This window comes from Callithrix jacchus, chromosome 4 (assembly GCF_049354715.1).
Source record: "Callithrix jacchus isolate 240 chromosome 4, calJac240_pri, whole genome shotgun sequence".
NCBI lineage: Eukaryota > Metazoa > Chordata > Mammalia > Primates > Cebidae > Callithrix > Callithrix jacchus.
This window is the reverse complement of record NC_133505.1, coordinates 116,908,314-116,926,950: the sequence shown is the minus strand read 5'-3', so window position 1 is coordinate 116,926,950 and position 18,637 is coordinate 116,908,314. Positions and strand designations below refer to the sequence as shown.

The following is an 18,637-nucleotide window of genomic DNA, read 5'->3' as shown; positions in this document are numbered from 1 at the left end:
ACCTTTTTGGCACCAGGGACTGGTTTTGTGGAAGACAGTTTTTCTACAGACTAATCAGGGTGAAGAAGATTTTGGGATGATTCAAGTGCATTACATTTATTGTGTACTTTTTTGTGTTATTATTACATTGTAGTATATAATGAAATACAGCTCATCATAATGTAGAATGAGTGGAAGCCCTGTGATTGTTTTCCTGCAACTAGATGGTCCCATCTGGGGGTGATGGGAGCCAGTGACAGATCATCAGGCATTAGATTCTCATAAGGAGCACACAGCCTAGATCCCTTGCACATGCAGTTCACAGTAGGTTTCAAGCTCCTATGAGAATCTAATGCTGCCACTGATCTGACAGGAGGTGGGGCTCAGGTGGTAATGCAGGTGATGGGGAGTAGCTGTACATACAGATAAAGCTTTGCTTGCTTGCCCACTACTCACCTCCAGCTGTTCAGTGCCCCATTCCTAACAGGCCACTGAGTGGTAGTGATCTGTGGCCAAGTGTTGGGGACTCTGTTCTAAGGGATATAAAAGAGAAGTATTGTGCTGGGTGTGGTGGCTCATGCTTGTAACCCAGCACTTTGGGAGTCTGAGGTGGGTGGATCACTTGAGGCTGGGAATTGAGACCAGCCAACATAATGAAACCCTGCCTCTACTAAAAATACAAAAGTTATCCGGGTGTAATCCCAGCTACTCTGGAGGCTGAGGTAGGAGAATTGCTTGAACCAGGAGGCAGAGGTTGAAGTAAAGCTGAGATTGCACCGTGGCACTCCAACCTGAGACTGTCTCAAAAAAAGTATCTTCAGAACTGTTTCCTTTCTCCCTCCAGTTCTTTCCTGGGCACTCAGAAGTCATCTTCTTATCTATGTGCTACTTCCTCTAGGCAATATGATCACATCTGTGGACTCAAACCTTTTAGTCTGAAACGTTACTATGGTAGGCCCTTAGTATTGTCAGGACCGTTCCTTTTTGAACTTCCCAGATATTTTCAATTTTGGTTGGGGTTTCTTTCTATGTAAAATAATCATTTATAAGCTAGGGAATCTTCTGAGATCTGATATGAACCTTGTTCTCAGTGGCATCATCCTTGTATCAACCAAGCTCAAAACCTCAGACTCATCTTTGATTTTTCCTTCTTAATCTTTTCTGTTCGTTTCGTTCTGCCAATTCCTCCTTTAAAATGACTATCACAGGGGTCCCTTCTTTTCTCCTGTCTTATTACCCCTCTGTCATGAAGAATTGGAAGAGCTAGTCTTAGCCCTGCCTCTAGCCGCTGGCCTAGTTTCTTCATCACTGAAGTGAAGCGATTATACAGGATTGTCTTAGATCCCTTTCAGAGCGAACATTCTGTTCTTCTAATCCAGGTTCTCACCTTCTCTCACTTACATTGAAGTAACTTGCTAATTGTTTTTCATCCCTTTAATCTTAGTCCTTTTTAATAAGGTTAACCTTCATATGTAATTTTTATCACTTTTAGGACAAAATCTTAGGTTTCCAGGTCTTCATTTAGGTCATGTCATCATTTCTCTGGTTAACAGTGTGGTCATTTGATTGGGAGTGGTGGCTCATGCCTGTAGTCCCAGCACTTTGGGAGGCCGAGTGGGTGGATCATGAGATCAGGAGTTTGAGACAAGCCTCACCAGTCTGGTGAAACCCTGTCTCTACTAAAAATACAAAAATTAGCTGAGCATGGTAGTATAGGCCTGTAGTCCCAGCTACTTGGGAGGCTGAGGCAGAAGAATCGCTTGAACCCGGGAGGTGGAGGTTGCAGTGAGCCAAGATCAAGCAATTGCACTCCAGCCTGTGCGACAGAGCGAGTCTCTTTCTGGAAAAAAAAAAAAAAAAAAAAAAAACCAAAAAACCAAAAAAACAAAAACAGTGTGGTCATTCATATAGACACCTTCTCCTTCACACAGAACAATTGGTTACCAAATTCTGTCAGTTCTAACTCAGAAATGTTTTTTGAACCTATTATTTCTTCTCTTCTGCTGATAATCTAATCTAGCCGTTCATCTTCTCTTATCTGGACATTTGACGCAACCTACCAAATGTTTGCTCTGCCACCTGTTTTTTTTCTGTAGTTAGCATTGTTATCTTTCTGAGCAAAGATCTGTTAATGCACCTTCCCTGTTCCAAAAACCTTTGACTCTACACTGTTTACGTGTCAAGTACAAGCTTGTTTGTAGGACTCACATGGTCTCTTTCTTTACTTTTCTAATCTCATTTCTTGCCCTGGTCATAATGCACCTAGCTGTCCATTTATATTGGATACCAGCTGTTTCTTGAATATGCTTTTGTTGTTTTTTTTATGCCATACTTCTACCTGGAATTCACTAATCTCTTTATCCCTTCTCTACCTGGGGAACCCCTCCCTCAAAGCCATGGCTTATGGAGTTACCTTCCTAAAAGCTTTGAATTAATTATTGGTTGCATTCTCTCTGGACTTACACGTATCTTTTGTGGGTGTGGAGCACATCAGGGTGACTGTTATATTTTCTACTTACTCAGAATCTCTTTCCCTGGGATTATAAACTTCCTGGTATCGATCTCTAATTTATTCACCCCAAGAGTTTGGTAGTATTGGGATACATAATATAAACTCAGTAATTGTTAGTTGATATAAAATAATAAGGCTTTTCTGTTTTTACTAGAAACAAAGCAAAAGGATTTCTGTTTGTTTGAATACTGTAAAATTTCTCCTTCAATCTTGCCTGATTTTGAGTTTTCTTATCTTTCTTTAAAAGATGCTTCTTCTAAATTTTTTGTCTCCTGTAGGTCTTTGGGATCAACATGGCCCAGAGCTGGTCTGGACACCCGGCCATATTATTGATAGGAGTCAAAGAGCCTTGGGCCAGTCTAATTGTGACTACAAAAATGGAACTTGGGTTAAACTCTTGTGTTTTTGCATGTAGGCTACTGAATTGTGCCTTAGCTTGCTACAGTTTGAGTGGAGGCTGGTCACCAAGTTTGGATGTTATTGAAAGGTATAAGACTCTCTTTTTCATTAAAACAGGTCCTAATATTTCACTTAAGAGATGTTCCTGCTAGGCTTGCTTCTCTAGACTTGAGAAATTCTTCTCTGAATTACATTTAAATTCTAACACTGAGCTTGATTTTTTATATGAGAGTAAGCTTTCATTTTAAGGTAATGATTTCTATTCTTTGCACAGCTATGTACTTTTTATATTTTCTACTATCTATAGAATTGTTCGCATCAAGAATTTTCCAGGCCCATGAGGGTGCAGTGGTGCAGGCCTGTAATCTCAGCACTTTGGGAGGCCGAGGTGGGTGAATCACTTGAGTTCAGGAGTTCGAGACCAGCCTGGCCAATAGGGCGAAACCCCGTCTTTACAAAAAATTACCTGGGCATGTGATGTGTGCCTTTAGTCCCAGCTACTTGGGAGAGTGAAGTGGGAGGATCACCCGAGGCCATGAAGTCAACAGTGCAGTGAGCCTAGATCATGCCACTGTACTTCAGCCTGGGGGACAGAGCTGTTTAAAAAAAAAAAGGAAGAAAAAAAAGAAAAGGAACATAGTGTCTCAGATGGAAGACCTAATAGAAGCAGTCTCTGTCAGATTTATTTTTTCTATTTTGTTACATAATATTCACATCAAACAATTGTTTTTCATTGTGACTGCTTGTGAAGTTTTAAATTTTTTTTTTTTTTTTTGAGACAGAGTCTTGCTTTGTAGCCCAGGCTGGAATGTAGTGGCGCAATCTTGGCTCACTGCAACCTCCACCTTCCGGTTTCAAGTGATTCCCCTGCCTCAGCTTCCTGAGTAGCTACAATTACAGGCACCCACCACAGCACCCAGCTAATTTTTAAATTTTTAGTAGAGACAGGGTTTCACCATGTTGGCCAGGCTGGTCTCGAACTCCTACCTCGTGATCCACCTGCCTTGGCCTCCCAAAGTGCTGGGATTATAGGCGTGAACCACCACGCCCAGCGAAGAGAGTGAAATTTTTATGGTGTTGCTACACATTATAGACATATAGAAGAAACATCTTGATATTTAAAAATTCTATATAGCATTTATCCATATTTATACTACAAATACATGTATTTTTAATTCTTCTGGATGCATTTAGTAAACTTACTAATTTCAATATGCAGTTGCTCTAATCATACTATCTAATATACATGAAAATGTAGAAAACAGTTTCTCTGAAGGCTTTGAAATTGCTTTGTCTATCTTTATGCATTTAGAAGTAAAAGTAATTTGGAAATGAAATCGTTTTAAGGAGGAACTATGCTGCCTCTAAAAGCCAGGTTATCATACCAGGGTAAGTTAGGCAGGTTCATCTGCTTTTCAGCCTTGTCATGGTGGCTCATGCTTGTAATCCCAGCACTTTGGGAGACCGATGCGGGTGGATCATGAGGTCAAGAGATTGAGACCATCCTGGCCAACATGGTGAAACGCTGTTTCTACTTAAAAATATAAAAATTAACTGGGCGTGGTGGTATGCGCCTGTAGTCCCAGCTACTCAGGAGGCTGAGGCAGGAGAATTGCTTGAACCCAGGAGGCAGAGATTGCAGTGAGCCAAGATTGCGCCACTGCACTCCAGCCTGGCGCCTGGTGACAGAGCTAGACTCTGTCTCGAAAAGAAAATTGTTCTTTTATGATATTTAATATTACATGTGTCTGAAACATCTAAGCTGTGAGGTGTGAATTCCTCTACTTGGGGCTACTCCTGGAGAGTGGTACTCACATGGGATGACAGCAATAAAGCCTCCCTGTCTCATGTGCCCAATCACTGAAGTATTTCTAGACATTGTGTTAAAGGATGCATATTTAGTCTTCAGACTAAGGTATTGGCATATGCCCAAAGATTGGCATTCACATAGTACAGTGCCAAGGAGTCCCATATGCCCTCTGGGACCTTGCAACTTCTTCATATGGTGAACCTTAGAGATGCTGCATCATCACTTACCATCTGACAGTTAGTTTACAATGAGAAATAGTAATGAAATGTGTACTTTCTTTCATTCTCAATTTAAATGTTGCAGATCTCAAAATTGTAGATTTTTGAGTATTTTATTGATTTAACAGATGGAAGTTATATTTAAACTTATTAAGTGAAGTAATTACTGGGTTTGTTTCTTGTTCCTGTCCATATAATTTAGAGTAAAAGGCCTATGCTCAGTCTCTTCTTTTCAAGCTTTCAAATTCCTTTGACAGCCTGGATGTGAAATTCAAAAGCCATTAATTTGATGTGTTAATTTTGCACTTTTTGACTTACTGCAAAGATCTTATAGTTTCCATAGCAACTATAACCTATCCAGATTGTGTAATATTCTTTACAGTATTAAAAATAAAACTATGCAATTACATGAGCTTCTGGACTACTTTGTCTATGGGAACTGAGAATTGAAATATTTCTGTTGAAAAAATTATGGTTTCATGTGAAAAAATTTTCAGAAAGCTTTTTTTTCCTACTCTTAGCAAAGATCTCATTATTTATTTACATAAAGCTTTTTTAATTTTGTTTCAAAAATACATCAAACTTAAATATTTAGCAATAGCTACCTGGTAGATAATTTAATTATTAAATGTATAAAATTTACATTATAAGCAATGTGTTGAGCTTCTCAGGCACATGTGCTCTCTACTCATGTACCCACAAATACATTTAAGGCATTGGAGGGACACTTGGTTTTGATTACATTCAGTCACCTGCAGCTTGTGCTTCTTAGTGGCTTCTGAGTGGTCTGAAAAAGTCTAGTTTTATGTTTGGGAAACAAACAGAATGGAGAAAAAGGAAAAAAAAAAGATCATTTAAGCTTTCCTTATTTTTTGATTTTGCTCTTGAAAACATGCCTAAGCTATCACTTTGAAAATACTAAAGATTGTTTTAGAAGGTATTTTCAGAGTATCAAATTATTTTGGCTTTTTTTCTTTTTACCACTAATTCTAATTTAAAAGGCAATATAATATTAGCACCAAAGTTAGTCGACGTAACTTCCTATATCTTAACATAACTATTTTCAATTTTTATATTACCTTCAACATATTTGTAGATGTATGTAGATTTTTATATAATTTGTGTATTTTCTCAGTAGCATATGGTAAACATTTTCCATGTTTCTAATGACCTTCTAGCTCTCATTTTAAAAATTGTGTCAGAGTCCATCTTATTGACATATCTAGTAATTTTCTGTTTGTCAAAATACTGTTTAATTATTTCCTGAATACTGTATGTTGGAAGAAAAATGGATATAATTTTCAAACTGATTGTGAAGGAAAGTAACCATAACTCAATTATTTGCTGGTAGATGATGGTGAAAATCTTCAAAAGGGATGTAAAGTAGTATTTTAAAATGCACATTTTGAATAACCTCCTAAACTGCTCTATCTGCAAGTAAACACAGAATGAAGAAAATTAGGAATAGCTAAGTAGATAGATGTGGCACTACTTTGGCGCTATATTTGACAAAAACATCATGACATGGTGCTACCTTACTGAGGCTCTAATCCAATCAAAAGACAAAACTTTGAAGGCATGGATTTAACTCCTGTTATAAGAACAACTCACAATATGAACTATAGTTATGTTCAGCTGGGACCTTTGTGTGGCTGGTTCTGGTGTCAGCACCCTTGAGGACACTTACTGTATTGCACTAGCCACTCATCTCATATTATTAATATTTTAACAGAATGTTTCACTGTTTTTTGAACTGCTATATTCTCTTGGTTAAGCAACTTAGTAACTATTGGGATTTCCCAGAATTCCTAATACTATGTCCATTGTTTAAAAAATCCAGTTTAAGTATTGGGTTCTTCCTAGAGTTCCTGGGAATGAGATGTTGGTGGCCAGAGCTTTGAAGTCTTTAAAAGGCTTTTGATTGAGGTCCTCAGGCTTTTGAATGTCTTCATCCTAGGTGAGAAACAGTGTGTTTCAGTGGGTTCTCATTCCTATAAAGGCTTATACTATGAAATTACTTTAAATGAATCTGGGAGTTTATGTCTGTTAGTTTTTTATAGTGAATGTCTATAGCAGAATGCTTTTGTAGATTCCAGATAATTAAGACAGGAGTGGAATTATCTTGCAATATGTTTGAGTTTATATTTATGCTTGTTTACTCTTTGAAACTAGTGTTGTGTTTAGTATCCTGTTCTGTTTCAATTTTGAATTTTGTGTTTTGGCTCTGTCTGATGTTTTCACTGTGACATGAATTTCTTATTTCTGTAGTTGAAATATTATCAAAAATAATAAACAATGCATGGCATAGTGAGAGTGTTCACTGGGATATTAAATTTATTTCCATTGTTTTTGTAGTTATAATTTTGAGTCTGAAAGTGATATATGGAAAAATAATGTTTTTTTGTTTATTTGCAGAAAAGATGAAAAGGAATATGCATTGAAGCAAATTGAAGGCACAGGAATATCCATGTCGGCTTGTAGAGAGATTGCAGTAAGTGGATACAAATACAGTTCTTTATTTTATTATTGATACTGGATGATGATTTATTTTAATATGAAAGTTTCATTAATATATACAGTGGAGGGTTATTTTACAGATGTTAGTTTAAGAATAGTTTATGTAGAATGAGAAAATTCGCATAAACTTTTTATTTTATTTTTAAATTTTGAGACAGGGTCTCATTTTGTTGCCCAGGCTGGAGTACCCAGGCTGGATCACAGTTCACTGCAGTCTGGACCTCCCAGGCTCAAGTGATCCTCCTGCCTTAGATTCCCAAGTAGCTGGGATTACAGGCGTGTGCCATCATACCCAGCTAATTTATACATTTTTTTATAGAGAAGAGACCTCCTTATGTTGCACAGGTTGGTCTCAAACTTCTGGGCTCATATGATCCTCTCTCCTTGGCCTCCCAAAGTGCTAGAATTACAGGCATTAGCCACCAGACATAGCCCATAAACTTTTTAGTTACTTGAAAGTTATCTTTGTTATCTCAGAAATACTGAATGAAATGATTTAGTTAATTACAATCATGATGGAATATTATTTAAATTAATAATTTAATGTTTGTTTTTCTGTAGCTTTAGGACTGATCAAGGTCTTTATAGAGAAAGGGGCCATACTATTAAATTTTATTTGTTTTAAATACTATTTCTGAAATATGTATTATAGTGAGATTTTACTAGTCACCAGAAAATAAGGCCATGATAATAATAAGATAATCCCTTAAAAAAACGGTTCCCTGTTTTGGTCTTTATGTGTCATACTGGTACATTTAAGAAATGATTATCCACAAGAATACCAAACATTTAATGAGTGTTTACTTGGGACCAGGCTTACCAAATGCTTTCAAGTATTCATTTAATTTTTACAACAGTATGTGAAATAAAATTTTAATATCCCCATTTTAAAGATTAAAAAACAGAGGCAAAACTGTAATTATAGCTCAGAAGGCTTACTATTGTATTACCTTATTTTAGTTCTTCAATAAAAGTTGCTAATTAGGACTTTACCATAATATCACATCTATTAGAGATGTTTGTTTCTAAACTGTTAGATATTTATTTAAATAATTGTTATTTAATAATTGTTAAATAATTACATTATCCATATCCATTAGGGATTTCTGTCTCTAATTTAATATTACATATATTGCCCATAGTTCCATGTTTCTGCTTCACCTATGTGGAAACACTCCTTCATCACCCTTAGTCCTAAGAAGCATGGTGCAAAGAACACATGGGGTGGGAAACCTTTAGACCTGGATGTCTGTCTTACCTCAGTAGCTAAGGAGTGATGAGTCCCAGTTTCCTTATCTGTTAAATAAGGGAACTATTAGGTCTCTTCTAATCATACCTTCTTTGATTCTAGAATGGGAGCCTCTCCCTGGACTGTGCATACTTTGAGGGGTAGACCTTGTCTTTTTATCTCTAGTTCCTACCATAGTGTCTGACACAGCAAGTGTGCCATAAACATTTCTTGAATAAATAAATCAATGAACCAGAATAAAAAAAATTCTACCAGTGATCCATGTTTCTAAGTTTATGTTACTTTTATTTAAAAAATTTTTTTAGAGACAGGGTCTTGCTCTGTCACCCAGGCTGGAGTGTAGTGGCTTAATCATAGCTCACTATAACCTTGAACTCCTGTCCTCAAGCAGTCCTCCTGCGTTGGCCTCCCAAAGTCCTGGGATTGCAGGTGTGAGCTACCATGCTTGGCCCTAAGTTTGCTTTAGAATGCAAATTAATTATTTGAAAAAATTCTAATTTGGTCATTTTCCATTGATTATAAAGTGGTATTTGTGGCTGGGTGTGGTGGCTCACACCTGTAATCCCAGCACTTTGGGAGGCTGAGGTGGGTGGATCACCTGAGGTCAGGAGTTGGAGATCAGCCTGACCAATATGGTGAAACTCTGTCTCTACTGAAAATACAAAAATTAGCTGGGTGTGGTAGCATTCGCCTGTAGTCCCAGTTACTCGGGAGGCTGAGACAGAAGAATTGCTTGAACCAGGGAGATGGAGGTTGCAGTGAGCCAAGATTGTGCCACTGCACTCTAGCCTAGGTGACAGATACTCTAGCCTAGGGATACTCTGTCTCAAAAAAAAGGGAGGGGTGGGTATTTGTAGTGTTTTACCAGATAAACATTTGGTAAGTGGTTTTTCACATTTTAAAATCCTTACATGTTATTATGTCAACCAAGAAGAATATTATTGGTGTGCTATTTTTCTATGTCAGAGTACCGTAATTTAGAATAGCATTTTCAGCCTTACCTTCCATGAATTAATTGGTTAAATAGCTGAAATGTTAGGTATTGATTAATAGGAAATGATAACCTAATTGTAAATGTCCTTTTTGAAACAGAGACTTCTGTGTGCCAAGGAGTCCATGGGTGTGTGCGTTATAAATTTGGAATGTGATGGAGAAACTTAACTCATAAATCTGTTACAACCTTCATTTTTTTTTTCTTTTGGAGACAGAATCTTGCTCTGTCTCCCAGGCTGGAGTGCAGTAGCATAATTGCAGCTTACTGCAACTTCTCCCTTCTGGGTTCAAACAATTCTCCTGCCTCAGCCTCCCGAGTAACTGGGATTACAGGTGTGCACCACGATGTCTGGATAATTTTTGTATTTTTAGTAGAGATGGGCTTTCACCAGATTGGCCAGGGTGGTCTTGAACTCCTGACCTCAAGTGATCCACCCACCTCAGCTTCCCAAAGTGCTGCTATTACAGGCGTGAGTCACCGCTTCCACCCATAGCCTTCATATTTTTTTTTTTTTTTTTTTTTTGAGACGAAGTTTTGCTCTTGTTACCCAGGCTGGAGTGCAATGGCGCGATCTCAGCTCACCGCAACCTCCGCCTCCTGGGTTCAGGCAATTCTCCTCCCTTAGCCTCCTGAGTAGCTGGGATTACAGGCCACGCGCCCACCATGCCCAGCTAATTTTTTGAATTTTTTTTTTTTTTAGTAGAAACAGAGTTTCACTATGTTGACCAGGATGGTCTCGATCTCTTGACCTCGTGATCCACCCGCCTCGGCCTCCCAAAGTGCTGGGATTACAGGTGTGAGCCACCACGCCCAGCCCCAGCCTTCATATTCTTATTGAGAGTTTGCCTAATAGAACTTTAGAAAGTATACAGTTTCTAGATTGAATTAACCTCAACATAATAGGGATTTTCAGACAAGTTTAGTGTGGATGGTGCTGCACAGTGACTGTGCACATACATCTTATATATTAAGCCCACTAACACAATTTTATAATTAGTGTTTTATGCATTTGTCCTTTACATCATATTGAAGAACAGAGTTACAGACAAAAATACATTTGTGCTTTCTTTTCTCTTTGCCTGTGTAATTTTTACTGGTGGTCTTAATTTTTTGTGTGGATTTGAGCTACTGTGTAGAGAGTCCTTTCATTTTAGCTGAAAGCCTCCTGTTAGTATTTTTTGTAGATCAGGTATGCTAGCAATGAATTCTTCCAGTTTTTATATCTGGGAATGTCTTAATTCCTTTTCTGTCTTTACCCAGGTCTCCTCACTTTTTGCAGTATTAGTTTTGTTGGATGTAGAATTCTTGGTTGATAGTCTTTTTCTTTCACACTTTGACTGTGTCATCTCTGCATTCTGGCCTTCCTGGTTTCTGATGAGAAATCAATTGTTAATCTTGAGAATCCCTTGTCTATGAAGAGGTCCCTCCCACCCCCTTGCTGATTTCAAGATTCTGTTTTTGTCTTTGGCTTTGACAGTTTGACTATGATATGTCTTGGTGTGGATCTCTGAGCTATCTTACGTGGAATTTGTTGAGCTCCTTGGATGTGTAGATTAATGTTTTTCATCAAATTTGGGAAGTTTTCAGTCATCATTTAAAAATAGTTATTTTAATTTACTTTGTTTGAGATAGTATCTCACTCTGTTGCCCAGGCTGCAGTACAGTGGCATGATCATGCTCACTGCAGCCTTGACCTGCTGAGCTTAAGCAATCTTACCACCTTAGCCACCCAAGTAGCTGGGACTACATGCATGCACCACCATGCTCAGCTAATGTGTGTTTTTTTTTAAATTTTTTGTAAAAATGAGGTCTTACTATGTTGCCCAAGCTTGTCTCAAACTCCTGAGCTCAAGTGATCCTCCTTCCTCAGCCTTTAAAAGTGCTAGGATTACATGTGTGAGCCACTGCACTTCACCACAGCCATCATTTCTTCTCTTAATGTTTTTCTTTCCTTTTTTCTCTTCTCCTTTTGCAGCTCTCATTCAACATATGTTTATAAGCTTGATGGTATACCATCTGCTCCAAGGCTGTGTTCATTTTTCATTATTCTTTTTGTTGGTCCGACTGGATACTCTTAATTGTCTGTCTTTAAGTTTGCTGATTCTTTCTTCTGCTGTTGAGCCACTCTGGTGAAATTTTCATTTCACAAGACTAAACTATTTGTTTAGTTTTCCTGGTGATGGGGTGGAAGGACAGAGTATGTAAGGGAATTGAGAGTCAGAGAGGTGAAGAAGTACTGATAGATGGGAGAGACTGGAGACAACACCATAAAAGTAGACAGAGCTTGTTCTCTGTTGTCTTCCTTCTATAGACCATTAGCTAATGCCTAGTATTTTCTAGTTCACATAGGCACACATAGCTGAGAGGATTTTAAGGCGGGAATAATTAGGAGTGAACATTTCACTCATTACTTTAAAACATGGGACTATGACTGCAGAATAACTGTTGAGGATATAATTGGATGCTGGAACAATAAGCTAAAAGAGCTTATAATCATGGAACAAACTTGGAAGAAGTACAAGTGTGCAGAAAGTAAAAAAGTATAAGAATGAACTGTGTTATATTACCTCAAGTCTCACTAAAAGAGTATCACATCACATTTTAATTTCATTTGAACCTTATTGACCAAAAGCTAATTATTACCTCATACTTTTGTACAGTGCTTTACACTTTACATTTTGCCACAACAGGGAGTAATTCTGGATGATTAAAATACCAGGAACATGTGAACATCAGCAGTTTTTGCCTGGGATTATAGGGAAGTTCTAATATAAAGTCACAAATATTATATTTGTGGCCTCTGTAATCTTAAGGTTGGTAGGTTGAAAATGTGGTAAATACCATTAATTCAAATTCCAGTAATTTGTTTTGTGATTATGAGATTAAAATATATTTGTCATAAAATTAGCAGACAATATAAAAAAAGGCTGGTAAGCTGGGCATGGTGGCTCATACCTGTAATCCCAGCACTTTGGGAGGCTGAGGCAGGTGGATCACCTGAAGTTGGGAGTTTGAGACCAGCCTGACCAACATGGAGAAACCCCATCTTTACTAAAAATACAAAATTAGCCAGGCATGGTGGTACATGCCTGTAATCCCAGCTACTTGGGAGGCTGAGGCAGGAGAATTGCTTGAACCTCGGAGGTGGAGGGTGTGGTTAGCCAAGATCGCACCATTGCACTCCAGCCGGGGCAACTAGAGAGAAACTCTGTCTCAAAAAAGAAAAGAAAAAAAAAAAAAAGGCTGGTAAAAGCATCTGTTATGCCAACACTCAGAAGTAGTCATTATTACTGTTTTTTGTATATTCTTCTAGACTTTTTTTCTTTGCAAAAATACAGAGAATGCCCCCCCCACAAGACCAGAGAGTTCATTAATTTTCATGAAATATAATTTAATCTGGAATAATACAAATATAAATTTCAAATTTATTAATCATGCTAGGTTTTGTAGGATATAAAGATTATATTACTCTTGAGTCTAGGTGTGGTGGCTCCCACCTGTAATCCCAGCACTTTGAAAGACTGAGGTGGGATGATCACTTGAGGCTAAGAGTTTGAGACCAGCCTAGATAACATTGTGAGACCCTGTCTCTATAATAATAATAATTCGTGGGGCATAGTGGCACTCACCTGTAGTCCTAGCTACTTGGGAGGCTGAGGTGGGAGGATTGCTTGACCCCAGGCATTAGAGAGTACAGTGAGTTACTATTACACCACTGCACTTCAGCCTGGGTGACAGAGTGAGAATCTCAAAAAAATACATATATAATGCAATAAAAATATTACTCCTGAGTACTTCTAACAACATTGAAATGTTTCCAAATGAAGTGAAGAGCAGCTGAAAGGAAAATTAAGGGGGAGGTAGGGTGAAGGGCATAGGTTGAGGAGATGTCTTAATCTGTTTGGGCTGCGATAACAAAAAAACCACAGACACCTATTTCTAACAATTCTGGAGGTTGGGAAGTCCAAGATCAAGGCCCATTCAGTGTCTGGGGCTCTTCGCGATTCACAGATGGACAGCCAACTTCTCCCTATGTTTCCACATGGTGGAAAGGCAACCGTCTCTCGGCTCTCTTTTATAGGGGAACTAATTCAATTCATGAGGGCTCTATCCTCATGACCCAGTCACCTCCCAGAGGCCTCATGTCCTAATGTCATCACTTTGGTTGGGGGTTGGGATTTCAACATATGAATTTGGGAGGGCAAGGGGCATAAACATTCAGTTCATTGAGGAGGGAAGAGAAATAGGGAAATACCGACTTCCTATAGACTGCTGCCTCCCTCAGCTCTGGCTTGGCTTGCCGATTAGCCCCATTTCCCTCATTCACCTCTGCTCAATTCTTTCTCAGTGTATATATCCATCAACATCCTAGCACTGATGCTTCTATGGTGAGAGGCAGGATCGGCTGAAAGGGAGTGTTATCTGCATTTCTTCCACATCGTGCCCAGGCGGCAGGGTGGAGTGGAGCGGCAGGTAGAGAACTTGCCACTCTTTCTTTTCTTCTCTTGCCACCATGGTGATGTAGCAGGCTGCTTTGTAAACTTTGGTGGAATGCTTGGAACTTTCCTCTTGGCATAAAGGAATAAACCTTTGCTTTTTCAGATTTATGAAGTGGATTTGATAGAATGTATGTTTGCCGAGGATTCCTCTGAGAAAAACTCTAAAATGTGTATTAGCCAAGGCTCTAATTCTCATTAATTTAATTTCACCAACCTTAGAATTATTTTATTATTTTATTTATTTTTTTTTTTGAGACAGAATTTTGCTCCATCGCCAGGCGCCAGGCTGGAGTGCAGTGGCTTGATCTTGGCTCACTGCAACCTCTGCCTCTCGGGTTCAAGCAATTCTCCTGCCTCAGCCTCCCGAGTAGCCGGGACTACAGGCGCACAACACCACGCCCAGCTAATTTTTGTATATATTTTTTGTCTTTCTGTTTTTTTTCCTTTTTGGGGAGAATGGGGTCTTGCTATATTGCCCAGGCAGGTCTCGAACTCCTGGGCTCAAGCTATCCTCCCGCCTCTGCCTCCCTAAGAGCTGGGATTACAGGTGTGAGCCACAGCGCCTGGCCAAATTTTTGTATTTTTAGTAGAGATGGGGTTTCACCATATTGGCCAGGATGGTCTCGATATCTTGACTTTGTGATCCACTCACGTTGGCCTTCCAAAGTGCTGGGATTACAGGCATGAGCCACCACGCAATTTGTGAGCCAAATTGCAATACATATTGAGAAATAGCTATTTAGTTTATTAAAAGTATTTAATTACATTATCTCAGTTGTTTTTATGTTTTATTTATGAGATAGTCTCGCTCTGTCACCCAGGCTGGAGTGCAGTGGCCTGATCTTGGTTCACTAAAACTTTCACCTGCCAGGTTAAAGAGACTCTCCTGCCTCAGCCTCCTGAGTAGCTGGGATTATAGGCATGTTTTTTTTGGTATTTTTAGTAGAGATGGGGTTTCACCGTGTTCCCCAGGCTGGTCTCAAACTCCTGACCTCATGTGGTCTGGCCACCTTGGCCTTCCAAAGTGCTGTGATTATAGATGTCAGCTACCACTCAGCTTGTTTTTATGTTTTACACTGAGTGTAAGTTTCTTTTTCTTTAAAATATGCATCCAAGCCAGGCATGGTGGTTCATGCCTGTAATCCCAGCACTTTGGGAGGCTGAGGCGGTGGGCAGATCACCTGGGGTTTGGAGTTCAAGACTAGCCTGACCAACAGGGAGAAACCCCATCTCTACTAAAAATACAAAAAATTAGTTGGGTGTGGTGGCGCATGCCTATAATCTCAGCTACTTGGGAGGCTGAGGCAGGAGAATCGCTTAAACCTGGGAGGCGGAGGTTGTGGTGAGCTGAGCTCTTGCCATTGCATTTCAGACTGGACAACAAGAGCAAAACTCTGTCTCAAAAAAAAAATGCTCCCAACTTTATGAAGGTATAGATGAGTGGAAATTGATGTATGAATCAAGTATTTTACCTTTTCTGTGAAAGGAACAATCTTTAGTATTGAGTTTTTTTAAAAAACACTCAAAGTAGAAAAAGAAGTTGTTGTTGTTTTTTTGCAGACTTAAATTGATGTTTTGTAACAATTATTTTCTTTGAAAGTTTGGCATGATTTTTAAGAGAATAGAACTAAGTAAATTATATGTGAAATTGCCCTTGAGCTAGATCTGTTCTTTGATGTAATCCTTATGTTTTCCTTACAAACAAACACAAATTTTACTTTTCAAGTTGAAGACTTAGCATGGATATTTCCTTATGAAAAATGTGAGTTTTTTCTTTGCAATATATGATGATAGTTAATATTTTTCTCAAATATATGTTTAGCTTCCTTGGGAAAATAAAGACTTTCTGCCAACTCCTATAGTTAAAAATGAAATCTTGTAAGAGTTTTGGATTGAAGTTTGCTGTTATTGTAGGAGGATTCTGAGAAACTAATTCAAGGTCAGTGCATAGGGCAGAACTACACTGTAGCATTTTTAATTTCCTTTTAAGACCTGCAAGGAACCAGCCAGCAAGTAGAACCTCCAGTCCTATGGTATATTTGTCTGTTGTCTGCTCTACTATGTCTGTTAAGCCATGAGTCTACTGAAAGGTGTGTGTGTGTGTGTGTGTGTGTGTGTACACCTATTGGGCTATATTTCAAGCTACTGTATGTTTCCTGTGAGAAGACTAAGTGACAGATCTTCATATTGTCAGAAGGTGATTTAAACACCCATTGTTGCCAGTAGTAGAAAAGAGGTGGGCCATACACGTTTATGGGGTCTTGTTCCTTCTCGCTTTCATGTTACTCACTTTTGTGAGAAGGAACACTTCGAAAGAAGATACCAGCTTTGCTCATCAGTTTCTGATGTGTGTGTGTATTTGTGTGTGTGTTATGTAAGGGAATACGGGATGGTGTGGTAACACAAGTCATAAATGTAGCTGAAAACTTTTCCATTTCTTCCACTCTAGGGGATAGACTAGTTAGCTGTTAGCACAACCTTTCGGCTCTTGTGGTAGCTGCAACTGCCTGCCTTCCATGAAGAATTGGTGGGTTATGATGGAAGAGCTGGCTTTCTGCTGTGTCAGTATCTCTCTACTAAGTAGACAGATCTTAGATCTTAGGGAGATGTAACATCTTCTTATTTTTACTTCTTTTATATCTTTAGTTTTCCTAAAACTATAAAAATTATCAGTTTAATATTTCTGCTCTAAGCAGTTAGGTTTAATTGGCTATTAATTCCCTATTTTTAGTTATTATTTTTTTCTTGAATAATATTAAAGCAAAGTTGTGCTAGTGATATAAATGCAGAGTGAAAGACTGAAAATAATTCTGATATTGGTATGTGAGGGGCTTGGCTCAGAGCCTGAATGTAAATGTACAGTAAATGGTGCTGGTTCTTGCTTTTGGTAATATTATTGGTCATAACTTTTTCCTATTTAAACTCTAAGCAAAGAAAATATCTCAACTTGTTTTCACTGTGGTCAAAAATAAATTATTCTTAAGACCATAAATTTCATTTTAGAATGTGTTCTTATAGAAGATACTAAACAATAAAATTTAACATAAACTTAGTAATCCTAGATTAAATATAGGAGATTGAAGTGGTAAAAGAAAAAAATATTTAAATATGGCTTTGGCTTCAGATTGTAAGGTGGGAAAGAACTGGAACTTTGGATTCAGATAGACTTGGGGTTCTACCTGGATTCCACTATTATTCCTGGACATCTTTGGCGAGTTACTGTTTGTACCTGGACCTATTTACTAGGTAGCAATAGAGATGAAGATTTTAAAGGGGAATCAGGTATGTTTTGATTTGCTAGTAAGGCTGGCACTGCTGAGGGAGCAGGCCGTGCAGCAGTTCACAGGTTCCTCAGATTCTCACAATCTCTTTCCTTGCTAAAGTTCCGGGTCATTCTCAGCTCCACCCTATAACCATAATATCAACTGAATCTCATGAAATGTTTTGGCAAAGCATTTCTTTCCAAAAATGTTTAAAAATCTTCTGAGTTACTAAGAGGAAGTGGTTGCCTGTGAGGGCAGAGTCTTCCTCTTGCATATATTTTAGTGATATATACTATATATAAACTCTTGGATTACAATATGGATGAGTTCTACTTTTATTCTAGTTTGTTCTTCAGGCTACTTATTCCACTTAATTTAGTTTTGGAATTAAATATCTTTCTCAGTCTGTGCAATCTGTTTTTTAGTTTCTTGATTTAAAAGAATTATTAATCCCATAAACAACTATCAATAGAATTTAATTTCTGTGAATCTTAGTTTCTTCATGTTTCAAATGAAGGGGGATTTTTGGCATAGTTTCACTGTGACTTCATGAAGTTTAGCTCAGAGTTTGTATCTAATATATTCACTATTGAATCCTTGGAATCTGTATAGTGCTTGGAACAAAGTGGGCTTTTTTTTTTTTTTTTTTTTTGAGATGGAGTTTCACTCTTGTTGCCCAGGTTGGAGGGCAATGGCACAATCTAGGCTCACTGCAAGCAATTCTCCTGCCTCATCCTCCCGAGTAATGGGGATTGCAGGCATGCACTACCATGCCCGGCTAATTTTGTATTTTTAGTAGAGATGGGGTTTCTCCCTGTTGGTCAGGCTGGTCCCAAACTCCTGACCTCAGGTGATCCACCCATCTCAGCCTCCCAGAGTGCTGGGATTACAGGCGCGAGTCGCTGTGCTCGGCCTCAAAGTGGGCTCTTTTTTTTTTTTTTGGGGGTGAGATGGAGTCTCGCTCTGTTGCCTGGCTGGAGTGCGGTGGTGCAATCTCGGCAACCTCTGCCTCCGGGGTTCAAGCGATTCTTCTGCCTCAACCCCCCGAGTAGGGACTGCAGGTGTCTGCCACCATGTCTGGCTAATTTTTTTGTATTTTTAGTAGAGACGGGGTTTCACTATGTTGGCCAGGCAGGTCTTGAACTCTTGACCTTGAGATCCACTCACCTTGGCCTCCCAAAGTGCTGAGATTACAGG

The 18,637-nt window shown here is 38.7% G+C and overlaps 1 protein-coding gene across 8 annotated transcripts in view; it reads left to right on the top strand.

Annotated features, from left to right (window-relative positions):
- Nucleotides 1-18,637, top strand: part of CDK19 (cyclin dependent kinase 19) — a 211,267-nt gene that overhangs the window by 68,505 nt on the left and 124,125 nt on the right. For all 8 annotated transcript variants that reach the window (XM_054254329.2, XM_035296518.3, XM_054254330.2 and 5 more), the window contains one exon: nucleotides 7,334-7,409. In XM_054254329.2, coding sequence (XP_054110304.1) covers nucleotides 7,386-7,409 — 24 coding nt within the window. In that variant the 5' untranslated portion in view covers nucleotides 7,334-7,385. The remainder of the gene's footprint in view (nucleotides 1-7,333; nucleotides 7,410-18,637) is intronic.